Here is a 10,123-nt window from a genome sequence, read left to right on the forward strand (position 1 = left end):
GTCCTGCTCCTTCGTCCTGCCTGCCACACAGCCTGACACTTTAGGTATTGTCAGTCTTTCCTTATTGCCTACTGTGTGTATATAAATTAATTCTCTCCCCTTTCTCCATAGTCAGACCATCTGTGTTTTTGGCCTGAATTTCAACCCTGTGTACTGTTCTCCTTATTCTGTAGTTTGCTTATTTTGCCTATTCATGTTTGCTTCTGGAGCTCAGGAAGATTTTGGAGTCATTTCTGAGTTTTCTTTGTGGATTTTTATGGACTTCAGTTTTTCACCTAAATAAAGACTGGTTTGTTTATTAGGTTATACACCTTGGGAGGTCCTTTTTGGCACAATTATAACATTTATAAGCAAACTGAACAAACACTATATCACATATAAACAGTCTTTTGGGGATTCAAGATGTTTTTCTGATCTTAATGTTCTTTTTCTTTTAGCTGCTCCCTTTAAGAGCATCACTCGAGTCATAAGAGATGCGTTTGACGACAAGCGCACACATACAAGTAGAGTTGTGGCGAGTCGAATAGGTACTAATGGAAAAGGGGCTTTAGTGCCAACTGTGCATTGTTTAAGTGCCACAGCCTTCATGAGTATTGTTGCTAAACATGTACAACACCTGATGACCACACGGCAGGTGCTTCCAGCATGGGACAAGTGGCCCCAACCTGGTAAAAGCAAGATGTTCCTAATAAATTGTTTGGTGAGTGATTAGATCGTTTTAGTTGCATTAGTTCTGATGGTGAGAAGGTGAAACAAAGGTTCAGAGGTTACAGTAGATTTTATTATGACTGCTGCAGGTTTCATCCACTGGGGGGGTGAAGTCTGCACATCTAGAGACTGGAGAGCACTTCCTGCATGTGGAAAACTGACAACACAGTGTAAAGTATTAGTTCTACATTCATATACTCGGTGATCCAGCCTCTGAATTTAGACATAAACAGAGATGATTCACCTCCAGGTTTCTGCTTGTGTTGTTCTTTGTGTCTGACTGCCTCCTGGTGGTCAAACCTGTGGAGCGCAAATACAAAAGCTTTTTGTTTCTTTTCTTTTTCTGTTTAGTTAAAAGATTATTAATATTGAGCTAGAGAACCACTCACCATCAGTCTCCCTTATTCTGATCCATTTGTAGAAGACCAACACAACAGCAGCAAACAGCACAGTGACACATGTGACCAGAGGCAGGACATGAGCTGAGCAGAGAAGAAGAGACAGAGGAGTAAAAGAAAACATCAGAAAAATTAAATGACTAATAATTAAATCATTATTTAAGTGAATACCCACTTAAATACCTTTTGATGTAGAATATATAGACAGTATATAAAGTTTATTTATGCTACTTCCAACCACGTCTGCCTTCAAAAATGTACTTTTAACAGCTTAAAAGTGAAAAATTTTCATTTTGTGTATATAGTCATGAATCTGTATATACAAGAGCAGTCAGATGACAAATATTTTCAAGGACAAGGAAAATACAGGGAGTTCTTTTTGCTTATTTTTGCTCAACATGCTTATTTGTGCTTTCTCAGCTCCCAAGTCCAAGGCATCAACTTTATTTCACTCAGACCAGACAATAAAAACACTCCAGAGAGTCACAAGTCAAGCTTTCTGACTGACTCCTAAAATAAGGTTTTAAAAACTTGAAGTAGTCTTTACATTTTGTTATAAATAACAAAATATTCTGTAGATATGAGAGAGGCAGCTGCGCACACTCGTACCTTTGAAACTGAGAGCCTGAGCTGTTTCGCCAGTCTGCTGCTGTTCAAGCTGCCTCAGTGTCTCAGGGAAAGTCTTCAAGGCTGTGAATAACAAAATAAACCAGTTAATTAATGTAGCTGCATGATGCATGCAATACTTTATGACCAACAACTAAGTTTATTGATTTAAATATAATAATATGACATTTAAAAGATCAGCAGCTGTCTGTAATCTATAAAAAAAATGAAACGACTGTCGCCACCAATTACTGTATTTTTGGACCAGAGTATTTTTTATACATGTTACCCGGGAACACAATAAGCTAACATTTGCAGAAATCTTGATAATAAAAAGTAGAACCATTGATTTCTTAAACCATTACTTGGTTTAAGGCATGACTTAAGAATTAAGTGGGATTGTTCAATGTCTATGTGAGGTCATTTTTCTTATTTGTGACCTTCATGTCTGAAACAAAGGCTCACATCAGACTTTAACAGTAAAAGGTTGTTTTTTTTTGTTTAGTTTTTTTTAACCTCATGTTAAAATTGTAAAGTTTTAATATTATCAATACTGGCTCAATATTGGATTGTAAAGTAAAACATGTCTTGACTGTTCTTGCAGGTAAATCTGCAGGTGCGGCACTTGTATTACACAAAACAGATGAAACGAAATGGTGAAAACTTTATGGCTGATCCATAAAAATGCAATGCATTGTGAGGATTATGACTGAGGATTTTGATTTGTCCTTATTTATAAATGACGAAGAAACTCACCATCTATAACTCTGACTTCAAACTCCTGATATGAGTCTGGTAAGAGAGGCCGTTCCAAACCACACGAGTATCGTCCAGAGTCGGACTTTGTGAGCTCTGTGAAGCTCACATACAGAACTGTAGACGATACCGGAAAGGATCCCTCTTCATACTGGATGCTATATCGGCCCCTTTGAGCTGTGTCACCTTCAGTTTCAATGAGAACGTCTCCTTCTTCGCATTTATCCTTACAGAGAAACTTTTTTCTTCCAGATAAGGAGAAGGAGCACTCCACTGTGATACTGCCTCCTTCTGTGTGGATGATTGTTTTTGCACTGATGAGCCCACAGCTACACAGCGCTGTGGAAAACATACATAATGATAGTGATTACTCTTTTCTGTTAAACGTTAATTGTTGAACAGAATCCAGCATCAGGCTGAGAACGTTCAGCATTATCTCTGATTCTGTTTAATTCATCTAGTTTATTACCGACAATCAAGTTTTACGTCTGCATTCGTCTCTCTTTCATATAATTAACTCTATATTTGTTAAATCTTACAGTGTGGAAATTTTACTCTGGGTTAAAAGGTCCAGTCAGTTAACTGCTAAGTTAAAATTTTAAAACTCTTTTTCTTTTTACCTTATGTCATTCTCATTAAATATGTTTCCCTTCTTTCTTTGCACAAGGTTTTACTACTTCGTCAAAGGAAACCAAATATATATACAAATGTTAATTTTTGGCTGGAAAATTGTCAAAATAATGTTTATTATGTTACACCCCGGCCTAGGCAACCGGCGTGCAACGCAGGAAAATAAAAATAAGGAAAAAACACACGACAAAAAAACCCACTAAGGCTCTCCACCAAATTCCCAAAACGGAAGTGTCTCAAAACGAAAGTATTGACAAAACCCATTTACAGCTATTTACAACAAACTATTTATTTACAACACGGGGGGAGATCGCGACCATGACATACTGAAACACAAGGCTTAAATACATAGAAGGAGCAATCAGGGAATGGACCACAGGAGGGAAACACAGCTGGGGCAAATTCGACCTGACGAGACAAGGAAACGTAAACTGAACACACTAAGATAACACAGACTTTCAAAGTAAAGCAGGAAATACATGACAGTCACGCAAAAAACAAAAAACTGACAACACCGAAACGTAACAATAAATACAAACATAAATTAAATAGCACTATGACAGAAAACAAAAGGAAATAAGTATTAATCACAATTTGCGTGGTTTCCTTTCTTTTAGCATTGGGCCAGTTAGGTTTAGATAGGTTTTTTTTTTTTTTTACACTCCTTTTAGTTCTTACTAAATTAGATTACAAAAATATATTGAAACAGATGCATATGATTAATACTGGAACACTGAAATGCACTATAAAGTAAAGCGCCTGAGTGAACCTATAGCTGCTTTAAACCGCTTGAATCAATATGATGAGAAGGACAATGAGTTCTCACCTGAGAAGAAGAAGGACCAGTAGAAGAGGAGACAGTGGATGTTCATTCTGAAGTTAATTCAGTAGGAGAATAAACTGCAGGAGATCACTTCACTGCTTCTAGTCTCTAAATATCTGAGCAGTCGGGAAGCTGAAGCTACACACTTCAGTGTCTCACTTCCTCATTTTGCTTTGAACTTTTCTTCTACACCCACCATTTAATTGTGTTAGGAATCAGTCAGTCCTATTGACCTGCAGCTGGTTCAGAATTCACCAGTAATACTTGCCCAGTAAAGGCCTATCTTCACTGGTTACCAGTAAAATATAGGATTTAAAGATTGTTTTCTTTGTTTTGAAAACACAAAGGTTACCCTCCCCGCTAACGCTGCAGAAAATAAAATCTTAAAAACAAAAACACTTTAACTGAACCCCCGCTGAGGTTCACCTGGAGTGAACTTTCACGCCACATCTTCCTTCCTACAATAACTTTTTCAACCTGAGTATTTTTTGTTGGGATGTTGACTGTCTGAAATTTAATGGTCACAGTATGTCTGACCACATTGTTTAATTATTTACAGTTTATGTATTTCATGTACATCAGTGCCCATTTTTGATGAAGGCAGCAGAAGGTAAATGCTCTTTTTGTCTTGTTCTAAGTTGCCATGTGCCTAATACAACACGAAGTGGATATATTTTGTAAGTCATATCCTCTGTTTACGTGATAATGTCTCTAAAATATACATATTTACTCTACAAAGAGTAAATATATGAACATCAAAGTTAGTTACATTTGATAAGCTCCTCCTGAAAACTCTGCAGTATAATTTCAAAGAGATTAAAAATAGACACCAGGTGCCTCTCTGACAAGTAGTCGCTTCCTTATTGTGGTGAAGACAGATGTAAGAAAAAATAGATCATCTACATCTCCTGTCAGAAGTGATCAGTATTCTGTGGAGTCAGATTGAGGCTGGATAGCATATTGTGTTTGTATATATATATATATATTGAGATATAACCTGAGGTAACCTGAGTTCCTCCTCAGGGCCGTAAAAATTACAGCAATGCAGATTTCTTATAATAATAGTAATGAAAGTGGAAGTCATCATGAAAAAGAATAGAAATAAACGGAAGTTCTTGACATGTATCTAGCAGACAAAAGAATAATTATGATTCATGTGACATTACCAATAAATTACATTCACAGGGCCGCATTTAAGGGGATCAGATATCATTTAAACATTGAAATTTAACTTCACGCTCATTGACTTGAGACATTCCTTGCCTAGCAATAAACCAGTGAAGGCTAATGTTGATTTTATGTTTTTTCTCTTTATTTCATTATGTAGACATGAAAAAAAGTAAAACTCTCCAAATTGTTCGTACTGTTTAAGCTTTATTGTCACATGCAGCAAAAATACCACGAGAAACTACTACATCTTTACTGAATACTCCATAACTAACCAGGTAACACTTACTTTTAACTGAATAAAAGATTTACCAAAGTAAATCCACACCTTTTGCCTTTCTTCTTCTTTTCTAACTAAATTTATAAACAATGTGAGGAAAAGGAAAAGACACATTCTACCAGAAAGAAACCCCCCCGAACATAACCTATTGATTATCAGTGCAGATTTGCATTTGGTGGAGGCTCAAATAAAGAGTACAGCGCTTCTTCCCTGCTGCTGAGCTCCTGGTATGTTGACCCGTCAGTGGCACTTTGGTAGACTTCAGCAACATCATCATAGACAGCAACCTAAAACAAACAAACAATCGATCAAGCAAACAGACAGACCTACAAACAAATTATTGGGATGACAAGGAGTGATAGCTGAAATAACTGATTTCAGAGAGAAATACCTCCATATTTCTTCCATTACCTCTCGTGTTCACATCTGTAAGATATAGCAGAAACGTGTTTTTTTCTTTCCTTTTAACTCATTCACTGCAATTGACGTCTATAGCCGTCAATTCACTGCCAATGGCTGGCAGTGAATGAGTTAATAGAAACTTAATAAACAATAAAAGTAACTTACACTGAACACGCTTACGCTTTATCTTCAGTTTGTAGAAGAGCAGAACAAAAACAGCGAGTAGCACCACAACCACAGTCACGCATACAGCCAGCAGCAGGATGTTACCTGATTGAGAGGCGGGGGAGAGTGGGAACGATTGAACAAATTAAACCATTTGCACATGAGAATTGCAGATGACCTCGGGCAAATTAGCTTGTAATTTTCTCTCATATAGTACACCTTCAAGGTCTGTACGATGAAGCAGGATTGGAGTCTGCTTAATAAGATCCAAAGTAGTAGTTGTATAAACACTGACTCTTACAAACTTCATTCCTGCTGGTTTTAATTCTTGTTTTCATACTTGTTCATTGCATGATCTCACTTTTAACACTCCTGGGACTGCAGCTGAAAGAAGAGGACTAAACGACTGAGGAGAAAAGAGTTTTATGCACATTAAAATAATTTAACAAACTGCCTGAAACCCTGGATCAACTTATTGAGGTGGTAACCGTCTTTGTGTGATTCCTGATATTGAAGTAAACTTAATCAGATAAGGAAAGGATTTTCTGGTTATACTGAACTTTATTTGTGATAAGGGCTCTAAAAGATGCCTCACATATTCTCCCATTTTAAAATGAGATATAAGCTTGATTATAACCTGCTACTCTTTGATTAAGGGATGTAAGTTGACACAGGGTTTCTGCAGACTGCATCAAGTTGGACTGGAAAAGTTCGTTCTTCATCTTGAAAACACAATGAAAGCAAATGGAAGGACTACTATGGACCATTGCATGTATCAGTAAAGTCGTTCATCAGACCCGGAGACATGCAGGTACATTTTCCAGTAGAAACTCACCATCTGTTACTGAGATCTCAAATTCCAGGCATGTATTTTTTGCATCTTTTTTTCGCACGCCACACTTGTACCGCCCAGAGTCCGACTTGATTAGGTTTGTGATGGTCACGTTAAACACCGTGTTACTCCAATACTCAATTTCATGTCTGCCATTCATAATTGTGAGATTATTTGTGTTGATGATCGTTGTTTTACATTCATCTTTACAGAGGAACTTTATGTTTCGTGAATGTAAAGGCAAGAGGCATCTGATTGTAACCTCTCCTCCCACAGTAGCACTGTAGACTTTGGGTTTACCATTGGTGATATCTTCTTCACAGAGTTCTGTTGAGATATAAAAATATAGACTGACATAGAGAACTACCTGAAGCAATCAATATAAAATCCTTGACTTTGGAAGAAACTCACCTCTAACTTTGAGCTCTACTACCTGAAATAAATTCAGGGATGAAGAATTGCTCACACCAATTTTGTACCGTCCAGAGTCAGACTGGGTCAGCTCTTTGATGACTGCATGCACTTTCTTGTCACTTATGTCATATCGTATTATGTATCTGCCACTCTCAGCTCTGTTTTCAGTAGTTTCAATGAGGATGTCTTCCTTTTCAGTGTCATTCCTGCAGATATATTTTCTACTTCCTGCAGGCACTTCATGGTCAAGTTCAATTCTGAAGTCTTCGCCTTCCACTTTTGTATAAAGGTTTGTTTGTGCGTTGATGAGATGAGTATTTTTGTCAAATAGTCCTGCTGTGATATAAAGAACAACACCCTTGGTCAATATAAAACTCTTGTTTGTGACTCAACTCAAGAGTTGTGAGTATTTAGCTAATTTAATACCTTCTTGTATTTTGATTATTTTCTCTAATGTCTCTAATTTATGAAATTTGCAGGTGTGTTTTTCTTGCTTTTGTCATCCAAATTTGACATTTCTGGGTTTTGGATTTAAACCCTGGACAGTAAGAAATATTTTGGACTATTTTATTGACAAACAATGATATCAATATCAATAAAAAAACATTCAAAATTTGCAAATTCATAGTCTCTGTGTGTTCAGAGATAAATTAGTATGAATTTAACTTTTTTTGCCCAGAAACTGGTAATAATGATAATGAAAACTTCACAAAATGTGAGCTGCTGTATTTAAGAGTCATTCTGGTGACGGATACTCACCTGATAAGACACAGAAGAACAGAACATGGTGGATATTCATTCTGAATCTTGAGCCTGTTGGTTTGACAGTCAGACAATCAACAAATGGCTGGAGAACTGCCTCTGTCTGGTGTTTAAATAAATCCTTGCAACTTCTCAGTTTAACCTTTACCAACTTCCTGAGTTAAGTTACTCCACTAAACTGTTATGTCACCCCCCTGCCGCCTTCTCCAAAACTGAGCTTTTACTCAATTTCCCACTCAGTCTTCCTTATTTTTGTTTTGACTGTGACCTCATTTGGAAATAATAACCTGAGATAAATGTTGAACATTTTTAGATGATGCCTGTCACCCCTTTCCTCCAGTTAAACCACTTCACTCTTCCTCACTGGTATCTATTTGGCATTTACGTCTCAGGTGTTGACAGATCTTTCTCCTGGTTGAATACAACTGACAAGGATGATTCTCTACAAACTGACTAAACAAACACCTTAGATATTTAAACATATTCTTTTCTTGAAAAGGTCAAACTGGCAGATGTGTCAAAAAAAACTGCAGCATCATTTTTTAAGTGCTGAGACTGATTCTTACACTTCTGTGTGATTTTTGTGCCTAACAGGGTTCAGGTCACGGGGGTAACAGTCTGAGCAGAGAAACGCAGTCTTCCCTCACCCCAGCATCCTCTTCCAGCTCATCCAGGGGGACACTGAGACAGCCAGCCGGGAGACATAATCTCCAAGGCAACTCCTGGGTCTGCTCCGGGGCAACTCCCGGTACAACATGCCTGGACTTCCTCACCGTGAAGGCGCCCAGGAAGAATCCTTGTCAGGTGCCCAAACCACCTCAGCTGGCTTCTTTTGATGTGGAGGAGCAGTGGCTTTATTTTGAGTCCCTCTTGAATGACCCAGCTCCTTGCCCTATCTCCAAGGGACAGCCCAGCCACTCTTCCTTAGAGGAAACTAATTTCTGCTGCTTGTATCCACGACTTCATTCTTTCGGGTACTACTCAGAGCTCGTGACCATAGGTGAGGGTAGGAAGATAGACTGACTGATAAATCGACAGCTTCACTTTTATGCTCAGGTCTCTCTCTAACACAACATATTAGTAAAGCTTGCACATCACTGCGGACATCACCTCAATCTGTCTGTCAAAAGCAAACATGAAATCCTGAGGCCACCAAAGTGGACACACTCCACCACCTGGTTACGCCTAGATCTTACGTCCACAGAAACACTCCAGGTTTTATAAATTAAGGATTTATATTAATAAACATGATGATGATTGTGTGGATGATGATGAAGAGCATGTTCAGGAAGACTATGGTGATAATAATTAGAGTAGTCAGAACTTTCCATCTGAGCACAACTAAAGAACAAATGTTACACAAAGAAAAGCATTTAAGATAAATTAAGGTGATGAGTCCCCACCCAGCATTCAGCACATGAGACAGATTGGACATTTCTTTTAAGTGTAAAGGAAAAAACACTTTCTGTTTCTGCCTGTGTGACACATACATTCTTTTTCTAGTTCCCTTTTCTGAAAAGTTTTCATTACAACATATTTTCCTGCACCCACACACTCTTGCATCCTCAGTAATTTTTGCACACTTGTTTTTATGATTATCGTTCTTTTACCAAAGTCTATTTTAAACTTCCACCTCCAGAACTTAATTCGAACTGAAGTCTGTTTATTAAATAATTTTGAAATGATTTGTATATTGGTGGTTTAAACTGAGCTATATAAATTTGACTTGTTTAGTCAATGCAATGATAAAGTCTTATGAGTCTCTAAAGCCCCCGGTCCCTCTGAATTGTATTTACAGGGATTATATATGACAAAGAAAAAGAAAAAACTTATTTCAAGTTTCACTTTAGATTCTAAACTGAGAAAAATGTGCCACCCCGAAATTTCTCTTTTTGTATAAACACATGTCTCAGTTTAACCTCCAAACATACAATTTCTATTTTTTAGGACATCTGACAAATTTCAGTTGAATTCGATTGGCTGTTACTCATAGAAGGTATGCAGCATAATTTAAACATAATAATAGATGCCAGGTGCCACAATAAGGAAGTGACTACTTCCTTATTGTGGTGGAGACAGATCTGAGAAAGACCGATTAGATTTTCTGTAAAAAATAAAAATGATCAGAATTAATCAGTACTTTGTGGAGTCACATTAGATAATATATTGTGTCTATTTCC

The 10,123-nt window shown here is 37.4% G+C and overlaps 2 protein-coding genes across 2 annotated transcripts; both read right to left on the reverse strand.

Moving 5' to 3' along the window:
• Window positions 1-760: 760 nt before the first annotated feature.
• LOC146645788 (CMRF35-like molecule 6) lies at window positions 761-3,970 on the reverse strand. Its single transcript, XM_085392573.1, has 6 exons — window positions 3,925-3,970; window positions 2,469-2,807; window positions 1,716-1,796; window positions 1,098-1,190; window positions 953-1,008; window positions 761-865 (listed from the first exon to the last, which is right to left on the reverse strand). The coding sequence occupies exons 1-6, from the start codon at window positions 3,968-3,970 to the stop codon at window positions 761-763; spliced, it is 720 nt and encodes a 239-aa protein (XP_085248699.1).
• A 1,346-nt stretch (window positions 3,971-5,316) lies between these two features.
• On the reverse strand, window positions 5,317-8,016 carry LOC146645789 (polymeric immunoglobulin receptor-like). The gene is made up of 6 exons (XM_085395005.1): window positions 7,941-8,016; window positions 7,179-7,517; window positions 6,771-7,094; window positions 5,936-6,040; window positions 5,760-5,794; window positions 5,317-5,655 (listed from the first exon to the last, which is right to left on the reverse strand). Exons 1-6 carry the CDS (start codon window positions 7,978-7,980, stop codon window positions 5,524-5,526), a joined length of 975 nt encoding a protein of 324 aa, XP_085251131.1. The 5' UTR covers window positions 7,981-8,016; the 3' UTR covers window positions 5,317-5,523.
• Window positions 8,017-10,123: the final 2,107 nt, after the last annotated feature.

This window comes from Rhamphochromis longiceps, linkage group LG20 (genome assembly GCF_057381845.1).
Source record: "Rhamphochromis longiceps isolate RC_006_pf linkage group LG20, R_longiceps_female_GT1.1, whole genome shotgun sequence".
NCBI lineage: Eukaryota > Metazoa > Chordata > Actinopteri > Cichliformes > Cichlidae > Rhamphochromis > Rhamphochromis longiceps.

What these genes read in the sequence shown, in the direction of transcription:
- LOC146645788 (XM_085392573.1), bottom strand. Translation starts at nt 3,970, where the DNA reads ATGAACATCCACTGTCTCCTCTTCTACTGGTCCTTCTTCTTCTCAG. An exon ending in TGAAGTCAGAGTTATAGATG is followed by an intron (nt 1,797 to 2,468) that starts GTGAGTTTCTTC and finishes TGTTATTCACAG; the next exon opens with CCTTGAAGACTTTCCCTGAG. An exon ending in ACACAAGCAGAAACCTGGAG is followed by an intron (nt 866 to 952) that starts GTGAATCATCTC and finishes CTGTGTTGTCAG; the next exon opens with TTTTCCACATGCAGGAAGTG.
- LOC146645789 (XM_085395005.1), bottom strand. Translation starts at nt 7,980, where the DNA reads ATGAATATCCACCATGTTCTGTTCTTCTGTGTCTTATCAG. An exon ending in AAAGCGTAAGCGTGTTCAGT is followed by an intron (nt 5,795 to 5,935) that starts GTAAGTTACTTT and finishes TATATCTTACAG; the next exon opens with ATGTGAACACGAGAGGTAAT. An exon ending in GTAATGGAAGAAATATGGAG is followed by an intron (nt 5,656 to 5,759) that starts GTATTTCTCTCT and finishes TGTTTGTTTTAG; the next exon opens with GTTGCTGTCTATGATGATGT.